Genomic DNA, 23,183 nt, shown 5'->3' with positions numbered 1-23,183 from the left:
TAAACTACTAACTAACTTGCGCACACATATTAACATAATAGGAATACGGTGACATAAACAAAGCAAGTCTATAATTACCAGCCATCTCCAGTGAAGCCAAGAAAACCATTTAGGCACCCTAGGCATTTGTGAAAATTAGTCTATGATATGATGGATATTGTCCAACTGTACTTGAACAGTCTGAGAGAAATCAGACAAATTAAAGCAACCCATTTCTGGGATCTGTTCAAATCCCATATGTTCTTTTAACCGTAGATAGTCTATAGTCGTAGGATTTTAGAGTGCTACAACTTGCACCCCTCCCAACTCCTGGTTGAGTTCCAACAGTACAGATCCGGTCAAATTCGTTGTCTCACTGTATGCACATGCCAGCCTAGACATCTCCCTCCTCATTCCAATGGCAAGTCCAGGAAACAGACGGTGGGGTGGACACAGCCACAACCGCAGCATCGTCCGGATCCCTGTGGAGGCTTTTCGATGGTCATGGTGATGGTTAATTTTATGTGTCTTGATACTTTATGCCCAGCTTGGGGCATATCTGGGGCAATGCCCAGATAATTAGTTAAGCATTATTCTGTGTGTTTCTGTGAAGGTGGTTTTTTTTTTTTTTTGATGAGATTAATGTTTAAATTACTGGACTTTGAAAAAGGTAGATGACCTTCCATAATGTGGGTGGGTCTCATGCAATCAGCTGAAGCTCTTAATAGACTAAAGACTGACTTTAAAAGACTTTTATGACTGACTTAATAGACTAAAGACTGACTTCCCCAGCCAGAAGGAATTCTGCTGGCAGACTGTCTTTGGATTCAGGGTTCAGGTGGCAACTTCTCCCGGAGTCTCCAGCCTGTGGGCCTGTCCCATCAGATTTTGGATTTGCCCAGTGTCCACAATCACATGAGACAATTCCTTGAAAGAAACCACTCTTTATATACACACATCCTATTGGTTTTGTTTCTCTGGAGAACCCTGAATAATCAATAATGTTAGATATTTTATGTAGTATAACAAATACATATACCTATGTGCATACACACACACACGTGTGTATTCAGTGCAGCCATTGAAATGAATGAGCTCTACTGCCTCCATGCAAATTAAAACTAGCCTGGGACCAAGTGAACAGATCAGCCGTTTAAGAAGACACCAACCACACCTTGGTTGTCTCTGGGTTCGAGGGTCAGCACTCAAGAGAGAAGGCAATAATCTCATTTAAACTCTGGAGTCACTTTCTTCTGTGTGAAGGAAACAGAGACTCAATTTGCCTTCCAGGTTCTCTAGGAGACCCTTTGCCTGAGCAATTTTTAAGAGAGGAATGTTTCATGAAGCTAACAGCTCATTTTCATGAATTTTAGGAAGTAACACTATTGTCATTCGGGAAACATTAGATGCTAGATACCCGCCCACACCCCCAGGCTGGGCTTACAGTAGGAGCTTAGTGCTAACAAGAGTTTGGACGGAGGGAGGGCTTAGGATGCGGAGGATTTGCCCTGCTCTTCCGTTGTGACTTTGAAGAGAGCAAGGCTTTGCCTGTCAGGACTCTTCCAGGACGTGCTCAGAGGAGCTGGTAGGCACACCTGGTCAGATTGGTGGATACAGGAGAGGAGAGTGGAAACATGGAAAGGCGATGAAGTTCCTGCTTCCTCTCTGTGGCTCCGAGTTTATCGTGGCCGCTTTCATCCCAAATACATTCTAAGTGAGATAGGGGTAAAAACATTAACTCAAGATTTAAGGAGAAAATGCTTAAACTTGCAGTGCTTTTACTGAGTAAACACTGACTCTGCAAAATAGCTGAACAAATGTTAGCAAAAAAAAGATGTTTTGAAGGAAAAAAAATTTCCGAGTGAATTGGGAATTATTTGGAAGAATAAAAGCCACAACTATGTTAGCAATCCCTTATAGCTTTTGTGGATAAGGAAAAAAAAAAGCTTTGTAACTACAAACTGATTTTTCTATAACTGTGGCAAAGGTCTAGTAAAACATTTCCCAACTCTTCTGTTTTGAGTACTTGTTTGAAATTGTTCCTGAGAAGAAAATGTCCTTTTTACAATTCTGAGTACTTTATTTAGAAAACAGGTTGTGTTTATATGTGTACATACTCACATATGTATAGTTATCTACTGACAAAAGAAGTTTTTATTGCCTTCAGGTTAAAATGTTAACTCTAAGTGTGCTAATCAAAGTAGCAACAGTTTCCATTTGCAGAAATTTGTTATTATTTTTAAAAAATATTATGATACTAAGTAGCTAATTGACCTCCAAGTTGTTCAAGCATCCTTCCTCCTCTGCCCCACATACATGGATTGCCTTAGATTTCCCATTGCCGTGATGTCTGTAAAATCATGTTTAATATAACTTAGACTCTCAAGGCCTGTGAAAGGCAATCATGTAAAATTATTACCTCTTTAAAGTGCTTCTTGGACCTTTGGCAGTGAGTTCTGTGCAAGAACTGCCCTGCATAACTTGCATGCACACAGCTTCCTCAAATTTGAACGCAAACCTGGCCTAGGCATTGGGGCACGTGCTCAGACACTCCTCTGTGTGTGGGGCACGTTCATGCATGTGGTTGATGGAGCCTATTGGTTTTGCCTTTCTCACTCACCCAGCAAGAGATCCTGTATTGTACACCTGAGGACAATTCCTGGCAGCTGTCAGATCTCTTTTGCTTGCTGTCTTAGTAATTCCTGCTGATCTGTTTTCTTCTTCCCCCCTGCGGACTGTGTATAGTATTGTAACACAGCTGGGGAGGAGAGACGGGATTTTCGTGCCTGTGTTGGAGGGATCATTAATTCCACAGATTTGCTAAAAGAAAACTGTGGCTTTACCTCTGACTTTCACATTAGCAATAAGTATTGTGACATCATCTCTTACATTTTACATCTTCCTACTAATTTTATCCTCAAATAGTGTCCTGAAAATACTGAAGTCAGTGCATAGAAAAGGCATTTATTTTGGAAATAGAAAGACATTAGAACACATTATTCCCTTGAAAAATTCAGATGCAACAAGATCAATTAAACATCTGACAATTAGTTTTTAGGTCCTTGGATTCTGTTTAAATGGAGACTACTAGCATTTTTATATTTAAAGAAGTTAAAGGGAACTATAAAATTCTAGCACTGAAAGTATTTAGCTCTTAATCAGCTTCCTTTTTTTACAGATAAATAAACTGAAGTGCGTGGTATGTAGGTGACACAGTGAAGTCACACAGCACAGATGATCACCAGCACAGTAAATATTTCCTAAAAATTGAACTCATGACTTTTCTTCTACATTATGTGATTCCTTCAGAGTGAAGGAGCTTTTGGCTTTAGCAAAATGGAATCAGTCTACCTTTTTAAACCTTAAACAAGAGCAATTCTACACAACTGCTTTCTCTAGTTCTTATCCTTACTAGTTAATAGCATCGTAATTTACCACCCTTACTCTATGCTGTAACATGGTCTTAGTTGTAGAAACTGCTAGACAGATAGTAATAGAAATCAAGAAAATAAGCTGGTTAGGATTTCAGACCTTTCTTTCTTGCAACAAGTTAACCAGAACAAAAACCTATTTGCCAGAAATTCATACAAAAGAAGTCTAACAAATACTGTATTTTTCTTAGCCAAACTACCACTGTTCCCTCAGCAACCTAACAGCTATTCAAGAAAATTGATGAATTTATCAAATGGGGATGAAAAGAAGTATTTTCAAATGCTCCATTCAGCATGGTTTCTAAAACATCTCCGGATTTTATGTAGTAAAACTAGAGAAAAATATGTATAATAAATAGTTCATTTCCAAACCCGACTTTTTATTCAAATCTCTTCTAATTGTTAATTCTAGCTGAAGACACTGCTCACCAGTGTTCTGCGCTGGGTGTCTGCTGTGCCTGTGCTCAGCAGCACTCGGGCAGTGCCCAGTGGCAAATCACCAGGGTGACTAGTACCGAACTCTAGCCATCTGGGATTTCTGTGAATATGCAGGAGTGGCCTCAAGGACTTGGATCTTTTACAGGAGAACAGCAATAAGTTGAGTCAGCTTGAGCCCTAAAACAGTTCCCGAGCCAACTGCTCAAAAGTGGGTTCATGTACTTACTCATCCCAGATTTGTGTTGCATCTAGATCCTTTCCCAATACCATTAAGAAGGATTTAGAGTCAATACCAAACTGTCATCTTTTTGTTTTTATCCTACTTGCCCATATAAGATGACATACAGCAACTGGGGTAAACTGTCTTGGATAGCATAATGCTAATATATTTTTCCTCCTTTATTTTGTATATGTAATCCATATTCTTGAAAACCCACCAAAATCCAAGGTATTTGGAAAACTACTTTTCCAGATATAAAATGCAAGTATATCAGATACACACACAGACACACACAGGTTTCAATTTAATTCAATAAACATTAACCACACCTGTTATGTGGCTAGCAGTATGTTATCACCTATGCATATGATGAGCATAAACATAACCCAGTGCATCAGACCTTAACTATTCACGTTAATCAGTAGAAAAGCCATACATATGAAATTAGGAAAAGGAACAATAACACAATATAACGTGTCAAGAGGTTAAGTGCTCTAGACATTGTAGGCATCTATTGCTGATAATTGTTATGAGACAATGCATTAGCTCTAATTCTGCAGTAATGATTACATTTTAGATATTCACATAAACTGATTATTTTTTAGTTAAAATAGTTTCAAATGTGTCAGTTCTTCTGGCCAGTGAACTCCTTACAGGAAGGATACACGATTATAGTCACTTGATATCCTTGATTGACTAAGTTTTACAATGATGAAGTGGGAAAATAACTAATGCTCCAGAAATCTGCCTTCTGCTTCTAGAGTATTCAACTTTTTTTTATTATTGGCTCTCACAGTGCACCTAGACACTATAAATATCAATATTAAAATATATTTAATGTGAATATAAAAAAGTTTTAGCTTCATTGAATCCTGAATTTGTAAAAATCATTTTAATTCAGAATGAAAATAAGTCAAGCTACCCAGATATAATTTAAAAGATTCAAAAGATTTTAGAGTACGTATGAAATGATTCAATAATTCATAAATGTTTAAAATAAATCCCTGATCGATATTTGAGACCGTAGAATATTAAGTGCCTGGTGACCTTGAAATACAGCAACCAAACAAATATTTTAATGAGATGATTTAGGAAATATACTTGTAAAAGTTTCTCTAAGGGCAAACACCACTTATTAATTTGTTTAATCTAATTTAGCCAAGGATTTGCATTCCCTGTGAGATTGTTTCTTATCTTTTAAATTTTACTCAGAGCCCCATCCTTATACCACCTCCTTTCCAATGTCCAGCTGGTGAAATGCGCCTCTAATTATTTTAACTGATGAAAACAAGGAAACTCAGTGAGGTTTCCTCACTACCTGTCCCTTTATTCCTCCGTGTCATTTAGTACCTGCTTTTTCACCTGCACAGGGAGCTGTGTCTTCTGACAGGGCCAAACTTCTCCCTGCTATCCTTGGACTCTCCCTCGGGACCCTGCCACACAAGCCATCCGCTCCCTTATGCTGCCTTGTCACCTGCAAACATTGGATTCCATTTGTAAAACCAATCTCTGTATGACACCTTTCCTTTATGGCTATGCTCTTTTTTTAAACAACGGGCATCCCCCCCCCAACCCTTTCTCCCTGCATTTCTCTGCACAAACAGCTTTTCTTTTCTTTCTTCCTTTCTTAGCTCCTCTGAGCCTGTGCGGTCTGGGCAAGCGGGCGGACCCTGCAGTGTGAGCACAGGGAGCGAGCACCTACCGAAACGTGGGCGTGCTGCCGCTTTGAAGGCCTGTGGCCGGGGTTTTGTCACTCCGAGAACTATAATCCAACACCTTCCTCAGCCGCCCTGCTCTTCCATCAGCTTCCCAAAGGCTCCTCACGCTTCTCCCTGAGTCCAGTCCCTCTGCCTTCTAATCACCCTGCTGCAGGCACCGTCCTAATGCCACCTTCCCCTGAGGATTCGGTTCCTTCCCTCTGAGAGCCTCCCCGGTGCCTGCTGTTGAGCAAACCTCCCCGCCCGCACCGGGCACTCACACTGCAGCCAGGTCTCAGCCTCGGCGAGACTCCACAAGCCCTCGTCTGCACCCCACAATTAAGCCAGCCTCCACTGAGTTCCACTCACTGCCCTGGACGTTCCAGCCTCTGTGCTGGACTTTCCTGACCCCCAGGAGAGGCCTACCAGACATGCTCAGAGCTTCAAAGGCCAAATGGTCCATTGTGTTTTGCTAGCCCAGCGACGTTGTCTGAAGAACTGCAAGTTTTCACTGGAACCTCCCGACATCGATCCTGTTCTTGGATTACCCTTGCCTGTGCAGGCTATTTGAAGGGGGCCACTAGGTCCCTGGGGCAGAAGGGTGAACACCAAGCCGAAGCACTTAGGTTTGAAACCGGCTCTTCTTTCTCTGTGGCCGCAGGCAGGGTACTTCTTGTCTTTAGTCACCAGTTTCCCCAGATGGGAGATTGGAATAAACACTCCCTCACAGACTTGTGGAAAATTACACCAGAGAGCAAAGAAGCACCCAAGCATGTTTGCAGATTTGGGTTTTTTTTGTCCTATCAGGTCGAAACTGCTGAGGTTAGGCTGAAGCCGTCTGTGGAAATAAACATGTCCTTTTTTTGCTCATTTTTGTTTTGACAGGCTATAGAGTATAAATGCAAACATCTGAATATTTCACATTTATTCTTATTTTTCTCTAGGGAAGCAGAAAAAGAAAACTGTTAATTTATTCTTCCTTGAAATGCAGAAGGAGGGAGGGAAGGAAAGAGGGAGAGGGAAAGAAGCGAGCAAAGGAGAAAAGCTGGGGGAAGGTGGGAAAAAGGGAGAGGGAGGCAGAGGGAGAGAGATACTGATGCTTTTCAATGAGAAAAGTAGACTATTACTCAAGTGAAACCACAGAGGTGCTTCAAATGTTGTACTTAATAAAGCCCAATTCCTTCAGATTTGAAAATTCTACAAACACAGGCCAGCCTGCAAGTCCAATGAGTATTTCCCATCTACTCCCCACTGCTATTCCCCCAGCTTTCTGAAGGAACCTGCTCGTATATGACTGAAAGAATCTTAAGCAACAGCTTGCCTTTTTTAACATGACTTGGCCAGGAGTTGTGAATGTTGGCTGAAAGGCCTGGGTTAACAGTGACCAGCCGACACACCTCACAACTTAGCACTGAGTAGGGCTCTGAGCCAAATTGGGCCCCCACTCGCTGCAGAAAAGAGTTATCCTAAATACCACAGCAAAGGAAGTGGGAAGGTTCTGTTCTAATCATGCAAGTGAAGCTGGCTAAATTCTATCATTTTCTAAGCCTCCCACAATGAAAACAGCTATAAATGTAAGAAAACATCCCAGGACCTAACTTACACATAATATTACTGATTCCATTCCCTTTCTGGATGCTGAAGACATCCCCCCAAAGAAGCCCACAGGTCTCTCAATCTACAACAGAGCTTGGCTTTGCATCAGTCATCTTTAGAAAACCTAAGAACTTCAAAATGCATTCATCTCCAGTGAACTACATCTTTGTAATATATTCATCTTAGTATTTTGGCAAAGTAGCCCCATGTCACTAGCTTAATTGGTGGCAGGTTATTTTCCAGTTGTCAAATGACCTTTTCCTATTTAAGAGTCAGAAATAAAAACATTCACTCATAAAGGAACTGAACAATTTGGAACACAAACAACATAAGTTTTTATTTGAAAATCAATTTCCATTTAAGTAAAATGGCAAATCAGGTAGAGTAGCTTCTTACTACTAATTCTAATTTGCACTCACAGTCACTTTTACTCATCATATTCAAAGTTATTGCTACAAAGAACTCTTTCACAATGTATTTAGAAAAAATATATACAGTCTCTCCAATAAAGTTAATTAAAATAACAAAGCCAGGCAATATAAAGCTAAGATAGGAAACAAACTGACATTTATAAACACAAATAAATAAAGATGTACAAAAGAGTCTGTGTAACCATGGACAAAGAAAAGCTTTACATGCAAGTAATGGTGACATGGAAAATTTCTTAGGCTCTCAGACTAAGACTCAAACACAAGACAGTTTAAAAAGAGGAAAAAGAAGGAAAAAATAATCTGAATCTGTATTATTCTCAAAGTTAGGCTAAACTAAATTTTGGCTCCACAGCTAAATTCCTGTAATTCTGTTTTGAGGAGGTAAAATGAAGGTGAGAACTATATGCTCGAACTGAGGGTAGAATTAGGCTCAGTCTTTTAAATACACTATTCAGCTGTCTGTTCGTTTCTCCTTCCCGGGTTACTGGGACATTTCTAAAGTGGTGTTGAAATGTGAAAAAAATGTTTTCCCAGATCTGGATGAATATGAGTAGAAATCAAAGTCATTTCTGAAGCTATCTTTTAATTACTATTAACTAAATAGGCACTTTGGGTAGAAATTTCACAGTAGAAAGCTAATTAAACTCTATCATGAATCTCTAAGGCTTGGGGGAAAGTATAAGAAGATTCAGTAACTATTTAAGATTAATTTTCATCTATATGTAACCTCTGACAGAATAAGCAGCCTGTGAATAGATATGCCTAAAGAAAAGACTTGGCTCTACTGTGGTGAATCTTAGTGACCTTAAGATTTACTACCCTTTCCTACTATATACACCCCTCCCCTGTGAAAGCCAAGCTGGGCAGTGCTCATGTCTCCCGCGACAGTGTTCCAGCCTGCTGCAAAATGGAATGGTAATAAAAACACACTAGCACATTATCTTATCATTCATTCAAGTCTGGCAAATAGCTTCATGTCTGAAAATCAGCAGAAAGTGAAAGGCCCCTTGCTTGCTGCATAGCCTGAAAGTTCTCTAATGTCTCAGGCTCAGAGCTACCTGTTCACACAGAAGGAAAGGCTCCCAGGTATTCAGTTCTGGCTTCAGCCTTTAGGCAGATTGGCTGTGCCAGGTATCTCATCTTCTTACCACTTAGGTTGTTCACCTCCCAGAATCTGATGATTCCCAGATTACCAGAGGAAATCAATGCAAAGGCAGAGCATGTACTGAGACCAATTTCTAAGAAACTGGATATGACTCCATCATTGACCAACAATTAAAATGCAGTCCCCCTTACATATTCACTAGCAAGCATATTACTCAGGATAGTTGGAAATTAGGTAGGCTGCTTAATATGCATGGCTTGTATGAGAAACCTAATCTATAAATAACACATCATCTATCTTGCCAGACCTATTCTGGCTCTTATATTATGTACAAATACTTTATAGACTAGCAATTGTAGACTCACATGTTTATAAATTATTTTGATTATGGTAAGTCATTGCTATATCTAAATTTATACTCCTTGGAGCAAAACTCTTGGAACAGGCAGTAAGAGGCTTTTCAACTGCAAATGGAAAAGTCTGTAGAGCAAGGACAAGACCATAGGGTATCAATGATTGTACTTCCTATATGGGAGAGACTCTGTACACAGCATGCCAAATAGACATTCTCATTCCCTGCATGAGCCTGTGGGCTCAAATACAGTATAGGAGCAAAATCAGAGTGTACTGAGACCTCCACATTAAGGGAATGTCAACACTAAACTTGACTAAATGGATGGGATTAAATTATAATTAATGGTGATGATTTAAGCCTTGTGTCTTTAATTGAATAAGTGAAATAGTAGAAATTTACATGGTCTCTCATTAACAAGGTCAAAATTTTGGGAATTCCTTTTCTCTTAAGCAAATTATGGTTTTGAAGTTTAAACATTTGACAAAATAAGAAGTTCCTTTCTAATCTTTAGGTCAGACATTCTTTTGTATCTATTGCTGAAATTTCACTGAAAAAGAGGAAATGCTACAGCATTCATAGAAACCAGCACTGAGAAGGGACTTGTGGGCATCCCAGAGTAGTTATAAATATTAGTATGCTTTTGATTGTTGAGAAAGATAATGGAGCAAGTGGCTATCTCCAAACCTAACTACGATGAGGTGGGGTGTGGATGAGTAATAAACTGGAGATTGTCTCCCTTCTGCGTCTCCCTTCTCCTCTAATTTTAATGTCTCCCTCCTGAGTTCTGATTAATCTAATCCAATTACGTATTTTAAAAACACTGTATCCCCTATGGCTACTGAGTTATGCTACCCTCAGTACTGAAGTTTGTGATGGTGGAAATTCCCTCATGGAAGAAATACTCTAGAAAGAGAAACTGTGAATTTTACAAAAGCCTCAACAAAATACATTCCTCATATACATGCAGTTACATAGGTAACAGCATATTTACATCTGCTGGTCATAGTTCTCACTGCTTGCAGATCTTCACGTCTCTACAGACTGACTCCTCTTTCTTATATTGAAGACATTAAAACTTTGTGCTATGGCTGAAGGTGTCTGACATGATAATATTTTTATAGAAGTTATCTGAATGAGCATTGCAATAACCCTTGACCTTATCAATGACCTGATGGACAGGTAAGATTGATGTCTGTTCTCCATCAGCATGGGTCAGTTTTGATGAGGACTTGTCCACGGAAGCACTGTCTGCAAGAAATAACATAAGAAATTAGGCTGCAAGATAAGCTGGTGACATACCTTAATGCCACCAGACTGGACACGGTATTTTGCACAAAGGAAATGAAACTCTGCTTCTTTCTTAGGTAGAATAGGGAACACTAAAATTCCATGTTTTTCAACTCCAAAGGGCATTCCCATATGTGAGTGAATGTTAAGTTGCGTTCTAGAAATTTGTGCTGGGGTTTGTCTTAAGAAATATTCTTATAAGTGGCATTTTTCAAAGAGCCAATGAATAGAACAATCAGAAATTTGCTGCAAAAGTATATGTGGCAAATTGATCAAAAGAAGTGACAAACTATGCAACAAATGAATTAAAAGATGCTAAAATATTAATGGAATAAATGATATGATGTCTGAGATGTTTTTCAAATACAGTGGGTAGGTAGAGGGTAAAATGGGTAGGTGGCTATTTACCCATGAATGGTAAAATGTGTAGGTGGATTAGTTGATAGGTACAAGGGGATTCATTATACTATACTTTTTTATAAATATTTGATACTTTTCATAATAAAAATAAAATACAATTTAAAGAAATTTGAGGTGAATGAAAATAAATATTAAAAGGCTATATGGAACACATTTTCCCATGGTTTTTAGCTTGTGAAATGATTGGAATATAGAATAAAGGCATCTTTTATTAAGAAGCAATATCAGAAATATCTTAAGTATAGGTTTTCATTATCTACGCTACAATTTCAGAATGCTTTGCTGATAACAAAAATTTTATTGTAGTAATAAAGGCCTGCCAAACATATTTCTCTGAAACTCACTTAAGGTTTATTATCTACAAATACATATGGCTGTCTGCATGTACCCTAAAGTATCTGTCCTTCCTCTCCCAACACATCTTGGAGAATAATTTTACCCTAAAATAACCACAGAGGTTTCACACTGATGAAGGAGCAAATATGACTTCTACAACGTTCCCTATAGTTTTATCTTATCTATTCACTGTGGAAAAGGCAAAAAGTCTATTATGCCAAAGTGTTTCTAGGAATCATGACTCCAAAATTGGAATGCTCAGTATAAGTGTTTCGAGTAAGTTGGACCTAGTTTGTGGACATAACATTAAAAGTCCATCAATAATTGGCAAAAGCATCATCAATATATCTGTTGTCTTTGGAAATGACTGAAACTGTTCAACTGTTGTCTTGTGTTGGAGCAGACACTAAATAAAACAAAGGCTAAAACAGGAAATGGTATGTTCATTCCCACACTAAAAGAAGCAAGAGAGAATGGACAGCTTATGGGAAGAATGGGCAGGCTGAAGCATGGCAGGTGACTATGTCCCCGGATTGGCGAGGACAAGCTCAGGGAGTCACTGTGTAAGGGCCGCTCCCCAGTTTGCTCTCAGCAAGCTGACTGATTCTGTGCTTTCCTTCAGTTCATCTATTCACTAGCCATTGGTTTTCTGCTGGGGATTTTTCTACGAAATTGTATCTGAATAATTAACAATTCATGCTTGATGTTTTTAGGAAAAAAAATCACACATCCTCAAAGAAACTTCAAGAATATACTCATTCTGCTTCATTGACAATCCAGGAACATGTGCTTTTAGAGATTTTTGACTACCTCCATTTCAAACATGTTGACCCAATTTTCTGGGTCCTCAGTCTAATTAAGTAAAATTCTGATCAAGGGCTGTATTTCAATATATATGCTATTTCCAATCCTCTGGTTAGATATTATATACTGGGCAATATAGATTTTGATTATAGCTGCAAGTCAGAAAACCAGGGGCTAGGGAAATGAACTATTATTTTTAACCTATGCTGAAATCTCAAGCACATAAAATTTCTCAAAAAGCAGGCTTGAATTGACAATTTTTATTTCATGACTTCTATGAATGTACCATGACACATCTAGTAATTCATGAGAGCAGTGGAAAAGTAAAGCATTTCACTCCCTTCTAAAACAAATCTCTCAAGTGCCTTTTTTTTTTTGCTTTTTTCCATTGTTTTACCTGATATGTGACCCACTAACTTTCAGAGCATGGTACATTTCTTAGAAGGAGCAGCTTGCAGACACCCCAAGCAGAGAAGAGCCAGTATAGCAAATGATCATTTGAAATTTCAGAAATTCCAGCTCAATGCAGGAATGTCACTGTGCTAGCTGAGTAATATTGTAAAGAACAAGCAATTTTGCTGGTGCAGCAACAGTCTCAGTTTAATCCATGCAGATGTTCTCTTATTACCTTGCAAAAAAAATCATGCATTCAAAAAAGTAATAAAAGTTTACCTGAATGATCCACTTTTGTTGAAGGAATGCTCTTAGAAGACATTATCTATACCATAAACATATGAATTTCTAGATCAATTCCAAGAAACAAACCAACTAGATATCTGTGATGATATGCAGTGACTTTTTTCATACTCCAAGTGACCCCAATACACCAGCAGTCCCACTGGGAACTGGCGAGGTAGCGGGCCATCGGCACATTGGTTGATTGGAACCCAGAATTTACTGTATCACGGAAGTAACATCATATAGCTATGCCTTATGCTAGTTGACAAGAACTCATTTAATCCCAAGGCGTTTGTTACAGGAAACAGTAGTTTTGCATTCTTAAAGAAAAACACACATTTTGAAGTAGTTAAGCTTTTCTTTGGTACCTCTCTTTCAGCCCTTCCTTTTATCTTCCAGTCACTTTTCCTCATAATCTTAGTATTTCCAAATATTTCATTTATACTTCTAAATGCTCCTTGTTACAAATTATCTATCTTGTTATCTCTCCCCTTTTAATAATGTCATCCCTTCAGGGTAGTAATTCTTAGCTGTGTTAAGAGGAAAACAATTCAGTTCGTCTAATTCCTTTTATTCATAACTGACTTATAATTCATCACCTATTTACATTTTAGAAGGGGAGGCTAAGTGGGTACCTAATTTTAAGGCTGATGAAATAGAGTGAAAAATGTATTAATTGTTAAGTGAAAGATATTTTGTGCCAGGAACTACCAGTTAGGTAGACTATATTCTATCTCAGCCTATAAAACTGTTGTCAATTTTCTTACACAGATCCCTCAATTTAGGCAGAATTGTTTGTATACAGGACTCAAAGGCTGCCCTTATTCTGGAAAAGAGTTTCTAGGTTTATATGATTCTCAAAAGTGTCACTGACCCCAAGAAACTCTAGGAACTGCTGTACTAAGTTGCTCTAAGTTTTCAGATCTTTAATTAATTTTGGAATTAACAAACTCTCTTAACACTGAAAACTTTTTTTCACAGCGCTCTCTTGCATCCCAGGCATAGCCACTCTAATGACAAGGCACAGAGAGTGGTACAAACAGGGACACATGGAAAAGTACATTGGGGGGCATTTGAAATTCAAGTGTTTGTAATGTGAACATTTACAGTCACATCACACAACACATTCCCTATTTGCAAGAAGCCAAATAAGAATCTTTTCTGGGTCATTGGCCTCTGCATATGTTTCATAGCTAAACAAATTCAAAATTAAAACCCGTTATCTTTTTTAGGAGTATTTTTAATTAGGAAAGTGCTGTGTGCTAAGTGTTGACAGCTGTTTGCTTGAGGCTTCCTTTGTATTTAAAAGTAGCGATTCAATTATTGAAAGATGACCTTTTCACACCATTCATTGGCTATCAAGTACTGTAAAGCAATCTTTATTTTCACACTGTCTTCAGTATTATTCCTTCACATTCTCAGTGTCAGAACATGTAGTCATTGTAAATACCATGAAGATACAGGAGATGAATGAAGAACAGTGTTTCTCACCATCTGTATTATTTTTGAAAAATGATGCTCTCTACTCTTTCATATTGAATCAGTGGTTTAAAGAGTAATTGCCAATAACACTTCCAATCATAATTTCAGTAAACACTTAAGGACTTAAGTCTTAAATATAACATACATCTTGGATGGTGTTTCTTCCTATTCCCATGCCAACCTGCCAAGTAACTTTCTCCTACACTGAAATCATTGGCAACTCGATTTCTATATTTTTTAGATAAAAATTCATAACTTTTTAAACAGGATACCATAGTCTTTTTAAGAAAAGTAAGTTCTTTTTAAGAAAATGTAATTGAATCAAATGCAGTCACAGTAATATCCAGAGTTAATGATATGGTCAACAATTTTGGTTGTAAAGTTCTAAAAAAGAATATTCACAAAGGTGCTGAATAAGGTCTTTAAATAGATTTTGATTTTTATAAATCTAAAATAAGCATACTGATGGGCATTGTAATCTAGCAATCTTCATGATATGCAAATTTTGGCAATAAGATGTAATGAGGACTATATCAGAGAACACCTTTACCACTGTCAGAATGACTCACCTGTGTGGCTATTCCTTTTGAAGTAGGTGGTAGAGCTGGATTTAGATTTGGATGTAAGATAGGTTGAGTTGGAACCAATGGAGCTTGAGGACAGAGATTTTCCTAGATTATCAGAACTTTTCTTGATGATATTAGTAGCTGTTTTACTCCAGTCTGAAAGAAATACATCTCTCCATGAATCCACTAGATAGGGAATGTGTTCTGCCCTAAAGAATCATCACTACATTACTGAAGTAATTTATCCAGAGCATTAAATTTTCTGATATATTGGCAATGGCTCAGAGAAGAGACTGACATGTAAATAATAAACTGAAGAAACAGATAAATGTCTTACTCTATGACCTTGTATGTGTTGTTTAAAATCTTACTTTAATATTCTAAGGGTGAGAAGCAACCACTGATGGTAAAAAAAAAAAAAAAAGGTAATACTTTCCTTAATGAACTTTTTATACTGAGAAAAATCTCTTTCCTTAATAACATAATTGAGGACCTCAAAAATGTGGAAAGATACATAAGGTATAGTAGAACCTCTGGATATCTGTGTTGTTCGATTAGACATAAAACTTTGGGCAACTCTCTTAACCTGACTAGAATTCATGCTACTCCTTTGGAGGCTTGAGCCCAGGGTCCTCAGGTCTTTTGCAGTCCTAATATTCCAAGACTCTAGCTAAGCATCTTCACACATGACACCTTTAAAACTTGCTACCCAAGACACTGGGTTGCTCTAACATGGAAGACCAAGTGAAAAACATTGCCAACTACTCTTAGATGTAAAAACCAATAGGCAACATGCTCCTTTACCTGAGTTGTCAGCTAACCGAAATCTACCACAGCAGAGATGCCGCCTCCACTGTTTCTGAACATTCTCCTTCATAGCACAGTGGAAGATAAATATAAATAAGCCTGGGACAAGAGAAAACACAAACCTTTAAGTCAAAAGAAACATTTTTAAAGACAAATCTTATAAAAACCACACACTTATTACCATTTAAAATGTTTATGTCTGAGTTACTATCAAACAAAGACCCTAAGAAATCTTGAAGTATGTAGTAGATATCCAGACATACATACCGATAAAACTATAATAATTATATGGGCTGGATTCTCTCTTTGCCTGCTCTGTTCAGCATTTGCCCTAACTTAACCTAAAGACTAAGCTGAAATAGGCAATATTCAATTTAAGAGGCATTTACTATTTCCCTTGTATATTTTTAAATTATGTGAAAACATTCCACAAAATTAAGAAAAAAGAGAAAACCAAAAACATCCCCGAGCTCAATTTGTATATTTTAAATCATTTCCTGTATGCATATTAATATTTTTGGTCCATAGAAAAATGGTAGTATTTTTGCCCAAAGAAAACAAGATCCCTGATTCAAAAAGACATATGCACCCCTATGTTTATCGCTGCATTATTTGAAATAGCCAAAATATGGAAGCAACCTAAGTATCCATCAATAGATAAATGGATAAAAGAGATGTGGTACATATACACAATGGAATATTACTCAGCCATAAAAAGAAAAGAAATTCTACCATTTGCAACAACATGGATGGAGCTAGAGGGTATTATGCTCAGTAAAATAAGAGAGGTGAAGAAAGACAAGTACCAAATGACTTCACTCATTTGTGCAGTATAACAACAAAGCAAAACTGAAGGAACAAAACAGCAGCAGACTCACAGACTCCAAGAAGGGACTAGCGGTTACCAAAGGGAAGGGGTTGGGGAAGGTGAGTAAGGAGGGAGAAGGAGATTAAGGGGCACTATAATTCACAATCACAATATAGGTGGGTCACAGGGAGTATAGCACAGAGAAGACTAGTAATGACTCTATAGCATCTTACGACACTGATAGGACTTGATAATATGGGTGAATGTTGAAAACACTGTGTTGTTCACATGAAACCTTCATAAAATTGTATACCAAATATGGCTTCTCTCTCACTTACCAACTTTACATTTCCCTGTATGGCCCCGGAAGATGACTGGTTAGCCAGAGACGGGTAAGATTCCTCAAGGGAGGAACAACCTAAGACAGGCACAGTCGCAGGGGGGCCATCAGGTGAGAATTTGGGGATCAACAGAGGTGAGGCTCAGAACCTCACCCCCCCTGCTTTGAGAGAAATCTTCTGCATCCGTGGATGTCTTGCTGCCCTTGTCTAGCCTGGATTAATACTTAGTCCATAGGCACACACCTGATCATCTGATCATCTATATTTGCCTTCTTACAGCACTAAACTATGTTTTCTACCTTTATCTTGCATCTACCTACCACTTCAGCATTTTATTAAAAATAAAAATAATAATAATAATAGGAGAAATGTGGGATCAACATATAAATCAAGTACAAAAATCAAATGAATATTCATATTTGACCTGATGGTTTATAGGTCATATTGCATGATCAAAACCGAAAGTTTCTGTGATGATTGCCCTTGTACTGTTCACCATGTAAGAATTTATTCACTCTGTAAGAATTCGTTCACCATGTAAGAACTTGTTCGTTATGCTTCAGAAGATTGGAGACTGACGAGAATTAGGCTTGAGATGGATTAATGATTGTACATTGAGCATTGACCCCCCCTATACTGAATTTTATTGTTGTTAACAACCATTTGATCAATAAATATGAGAGATGCCCTCTCAAAAAAAAAAAAAAAAATTGTATACCAATGATACTATACTAAAAAAAAAAAAGAAAAATGGTATTTTTGCCCATCAAACAAATGGCTCCAAATCAGCAAATTCATGTGGCTCCACCTGGCCTGCTTTAGTTTCTCCACATTTTAACCAGAAGTATTTCTGTGTTGTGAAATAGTGTTCATATTTGTAGTTACTCCCTGCACCCATCAAAAACTAGTTATATCACCAGTGCTTTAGAAGCCAATCCCTTTTAACTTCTCAAGAAATTTGCTACTGCATTTTCACCCTCCCTTTGCTGTCTCGTCAATTTCTCCCTCTATTCCTCTCTACTTGGTTATTCCATTACTTACAAGCATATTCCAGTAGCTCTTCTAAAAAATTCAACAAAAAATTCTATCTTTAGCCCCCAGTCTTCCTCCTGCTGCTGCTTCATTTCCCCTTCCCAATAAAACTTGGCATGGTTAACTTTTGCTCTGTCCACCTTTTCTCAGCACTTTTCTTGACCCACTTGAAATAAGCTACTATCCACATCTGAGTCCAGTACAACTGCCCTCGGAAAGAGCACAGTGACTACAAAATGCTAACACAGTTTCCATTCCATTTTACTCAGCTTCCCAACAGCACTCAACAGAGTGGACTAAGCTCTCATCCCTGAAATACATTCTTGACACCACCCTCTCTTAGATTTCTTTCTAATTTGTTTTCTGGTCTCTCTAGTAGATTCCTTGGCTTTACTTTGACATGTTGGCACATTTGTGACTCAGTCCTGGGCTTCTATATTTTCAATGGCTACACTGTCCCAGGATGGACTACTGTCACCCTGTGGAAAAAGTACCATAAGCTAATTTTATATTTGCCCCCATTGCCTTCTTTGCCCAATACCACCAGGATTCCAAACATACTGCTTACAGGACATCTTTACTTGGCTGTTTCTCCACTTGGCAGCATCTCAACCCCCTGATACGCTTACCAGAATTTTTTTTCATCACTACCCTCCAACTAACATATCCAGCTCATTCCTGCCCAATACCACTCCAACAGCTATTCCTTCACATCTTTCCAGAACAGGTTCCTATGTGGCACTCAGGTCTCAGATCAATTGTCAACTCCTCCAAGAGGCCATCATCAACTGTTTTCTTCTACTTCTTCTTTTTAATGTTTTAGCCTCTAGTCACACCCTTGAACAGCCTCATTTTCATCGTGGCACTGATCAGTACCTGATATTCTTGCATTCCTCATTTATTTGCTTGGTTGTCTCTTACTAGGGGGTATTAAGCTCCAAGAGGTATGTCTGTCTACACAATGCTGTGCTGGCCATTCCCAGGATGGTGCCAGGAATGAGTAGGAAGTCTGTGAATGTTTGTTGCATGCATGAGTAGTTACCATGGTTAACTGCTCGTCTCTTTTACATGAGTTGAATATTTACATGTACATGCTAATGTGTTATATGCATTTGGTGATGGGGGCTTAAATACTGGAGTAGGACACAAATTTAAAGGTGACAGGAATATAGTGAAAATACATTAAAGGCAAAAGATTTTGAAAAGCACCTAAATTAATTGTCAAAGTACCACCTTAGTAATATACCATACTAAGTAAAATATCTAGTTAAGGGAAGCTGTTCTAGAGGATGTGGGGCTGAAACTGAATCTGCAGAAAGCTTGAGGTAGGGAGGTGAGGGATGTCTCCAAGAAGGGTAATCGATTCAATGAATACTAAGCACTGCTAAGCAGGAGGCACTGTGTTTTATGAGCTGCAGATTCAAAGGTGAACACGGTCAATGATCATTGCTTTCATGGGGCAAAGGGTCTTTGCCTCTATGGAAAGGCACAAAAGTAAAAATTATTATACACTTAAGGAACATGAAGACTTACTCATTTTTTTAATATGGAGTATTCATCAAGAAAAACGTAAATTACATTGTAGCAAGTAAAAGGAAAAGTGGGAGAAAGTATTGAAAGTACTCTCTTTTTATATGTAGAGTTAAATTTGCAAAATACATCTGTGGGTATGCTTACATGTTTTATTTTTCAATATTTTAACTCAAAATAGGCCACAATTTTATTCAAGAATAAATTATGCCATTATAACTAGTAGGAAAGGAGAGTTGCTAGATTTCTATAGGATGGGCCCTGGCCTCAGTGAAATGACCGTGGCTACTTCTGGTCCTCTGGGTCTGGCTTTCATTGGGCCATCAGGGGATGCCTGGCACTTAGTGGCTGCTCTCTAAGTTACTATTGAAATTATTGGTTGAAAACGATGACATACTTTAACTTGCAGAGAAATGCCACTACAGATATATTGACTAAATTTTGGTCATTGATTTCAAATGGAAAACTAGCCTTTTAAAAAATTCCTGGTAATTCAAACACATTTATCTCTGAGAGGTATAATAAGACATACAATGACCTATGTGAAGTACTGTAAGTAATCAGGAATATTATCATTTTACTATTACTATATAATTTTTATATATGCATATATATTTTATGCTCTTATTTTATTTATTATTATATATTTGTTACTAATACTTAATTAGTAATAAAGAAAAATATATCTTAGGGACCTAGTTATTCATCTGAAATAATATTAGATTGGGTAGGGAAATTCTAATTTTAAAAGAAAGCTCTAATAAATATGAGTCAAATTTCAATCATTCAGAAAACAAACACATACACACACCCCTCCCGAAGGTCTGTGTGCTTTGGAAGCAGTGGGAGAAGAACCCAAGCCGGGGGTGGAAGAGCTGGAGAGAGGATATGTGCTTGCAGACTGGCTGGTCTATGTTCGCTGGAGCAGGACAGCCTCAGAGTAGGGGCAAGATTCTCTTCCACACTCAAAAACCCCTCAGAGTCAGAACAGTCTAAACCACCCTCCCAGGGAGTAGGGAGTAGATATCGTTGCCTTCAGACATCATCTTCACACACAGACTGACTAAATCTGGTTGCTTTTCAAAGCCTTCCCACACTTAACCCCAATTCCCAAACCAGCTTGCTAATACAGAAAATGCCTTCCTTAATTAAACTTGCTTTGTATCACTGGCAGTGTGCACACCAAAGTGTATAAATAATTTGAATGGGCTAACAGATCCTTTTGAGTTTTTGAGAGGTGATGGCAGTTTCAGAGTAGAGGGCAGAGGGCATGGAAGCTACAGGCGAGGTCAGTGCAGGTTACAGATGGAGGAGGCTGCATGCTGTTTGAGAGGCTTAGTCTGTTTTTGTTAACTGAGACAGAATTTGTTCTTGGAGAGATTTTTTGGTCACACAGCTGTAAATATAAGTAGGAGTCTTAAATAATTCTTTTACAAAATCACATATTAAAGCTGGATGCAATTATAATCTCCAATTAGGAATTTTCATCCCCAGGCATTAATCCAGGTGTTGCTCATTGTAGGGCCTTGCACTGAGTCAATGAGTTTCTTTTAGTTAAGGGCTGATGGTGAAATCTGCTAGATGCTGCTTTCCTTAACATTCTATGGTTTTTATAAATGTCATATATACTGAAGGAAAAAACTTCAGAGGTTATGTCTGCTGTTTCATGGACACTGGAAGAGAACTAGTTCTCTGATTCACTTTTTTGGCCTGTCTGGGATGCTAAAATGCGGATTTTATTTTGAGGATCAGATACTGACCACAGTCACAGAGGAGAAAGTTAAAGGCAAGATAAAACCGACTTAATAAAACAATTTTTGAGAGAGTGCATTGCTGCTCTAAAACACAATTACATAACATAACCTTGCCTATTTTTAAGTAAACACATTTGCCTGTAAATATACAGGTACCCAGTAAGTTTAAAAGACACTGGCATATAAATTAGATTCCCAATCTGATCCATCTCCTCTAAAATTACATGATACAAGTCATTTAGATGCTCCATCTCCCACTTTGAATTGCAATACTATGGGACGACATTAGATAACAGGCATGAAAAATGAGAATCCTTAGGAATGAATGTGTTTTTAAAAACTCTAAGGTATTAGTTAGCAGATTCTTTAGCCACAATGCTTCCATTTTAAATCCAAACAAGATTCTTATAATGGGTTATTTTACTATTTATAGTAACTTAGCCCTTTGCACATGAATTTACACTAGTCTGGCAATAAATAGTATACCAAGATTCTTTCAAGGCAAAAATCCCTTTTAGGATTCCAGCATGGGTACATGGTAGGTGTCCCATCTGAGAAAGCACACCGATGCAGCATGGAAAGAAACTCTAAGCACTTCAGGAGGAAGGAGTAGAACACAGCAGTAGAGCCAGGGGCACCTGGAGGCTAAAGTGAGAACACAGAGAGCTATTCCCTCTTCTATTCTCAGGCTTTCATTTTTTTTCCCACCTACTTACAAATCTTGGTCCCAGAAGCAGAACTAAAATCACAAAGCTTTAGAGTTCTACACTGTCATCCAAGGGAATTTGACTTTCTATCCCCATCTCTGCTCTCTTTCCAGCAAATGTTTTTCCTTTGAGAATCTTCACATCAACCTCATGGCACCTCACAGAGGCTCTTTATACCATCTGGAAAAATAGGCTCTTCCACCTTTCTGGAAAGGGCTTTGAGCAGCGCCCAGGGACCAGGAGAGTTGGCCTTTACTCCTCATACTGCTTTACAGATTTAACCGGCCAGAGAGTAGGGAACATTGCCATAGATGTGGGAAGCTAAAATGGGTTAAAGCACTACTTCATCTTGCCAGGTGAGTGCTACTTTCATGAAACCTTTATATAATACAAAACAGCTTCTGCTGGTCCCTTTTTTTCATTGAATTTTTGCCTGAAAAACCATCACTCTTAATGAATCCAAGTTAGCAATAGTTTCTTCAGCTTGATAACTGCTTCAATTCTTTATTTCACGTGCATGAACTTAGATTCCATATTAGAACAAGAAAAACGAAAACTGAAACCTACTTCAAACGAACAAATTCCTAACTGGTTCTCTCCCTGCTCATCCCAGCTTCAGCCCTTCCCTTGTTTTCCCTCCGTCCTTCCTTAACTAGAGGCATCTGCTCACTTAAAAAAAAAAATTATATCAATATGTGAATTCATGATGTCTTAATTCCCAGTATATTTTGCAATTTTCTCACTTAAAATGTTACTTTTCCAATTGTGATGGAAGAAGGCACTGCAGGTATGTGAAAAGTGGGTACTATCAGGGCAGAACAAGGAATGACTCCCGTGTCGCCAGATCCTCCTAGAGAAGTGCTCCACAGGCCAAGGCTGGTACTGAAAATGCTGCGAAGGGCTCCAAGGGGACTGCTCTAAACTTGGAGTAGGAAGCATCCTGAACAAACTCACGAAGTAGTGGGTTTGGTTTTTCACATCTAGTCCACTAACCTACCTCAGAACACATTCAAGTAGCATGTTGTTGGTAACAAAAAAGCCTCTTTCGAAGGACTGGCATTGTATTTACCGTAGATTGTAGGGTCTAGTGTTTTTAACCTTGGTCTTTTTCAGAACTATGTAACTATTTGTGTAGAAAAACAATCCTCAGCCTGAGTAGTTAGGCTAACAATTTGGCTCCCACATAGAACCTACTCCCTTTGGTTGATTTTGGCAAAGGTATGTGCCTTTCCCGGGCAGACGTAAAATGAAGAGCCAAAGGGATGTTCTTAGATCTTTAGCTTGATTATCACAAGTTATAAAAAAAAAACTGCCAAGGAATAGTTTCCCTTGGATACGAAAACTAATGCTGTGCAGTAAAATTCAGGGCAGCATTTATG

At 38.2% G+C, this 23,183-nt stretch overlaps 1 protein-coding gene across 5 annotated transcripts in view; it reads right to left on the bottom strand.

The window, feature by feature from the left end:
• Positions 1 to 7,672: 7,672 nt before the first annotated feature.
• The window catches only part of ADGRG6 (adhesion G protein-coupled receptor G6), a 125,277-nt gene continuing 109,766 nt past the window's right edge, over positions 7,673 to 23,183 (bottom strand). For 3 of the 5 annotated variants that reach the window (XM_073219680.1, XM_073219679.1, XM_073219681.1), the window contains 3 exons: positions 15,630 to 15,731; positions 14,829 to 14,981; positions 7,673 to 10,500 (listed from right to left, as the gene is read on the bottom strand). In XM_073219680.1, coding sequence (XP_073075781.1) covers positions 10,322 to 10,500; positions 14,829 to 14,981; positions 15,630 to 15,731 — 434 coding nt within the window. In that variant the 3' untranslated portion in view covers positions 7,673 to 10,321. Of the gene's footprint in view, positions 10,501 to 12,771; positions 12,818 to 14,828; positions 14,982 to 15,629; positions 15,732 to 23,183 lie in introns of all 5 variants that reach the window. The other 2 variants (XM_073219682.1, XM_073219683.1) reach the window with 1 other exon arrangement.

The sequence above is a fragment of the Manis javanica genome, chromosome 13 (assembly GCF_040802235.1).
Source record: "Manis javanica isolate MJ-LG chromosome 13, MJ_LKY, whole genome shotgun sequence".
Classification (NCBI taxonomy): Eukaryota; Metazoa; Chordata; class Mammalia; order Pholidota; family Manidae; genus Manis; species Manis javanica.
Note: the sequence above shows the minus strand (reverse complement) of the source record. Positions and strands in the feature narration are given on the sequence as shown.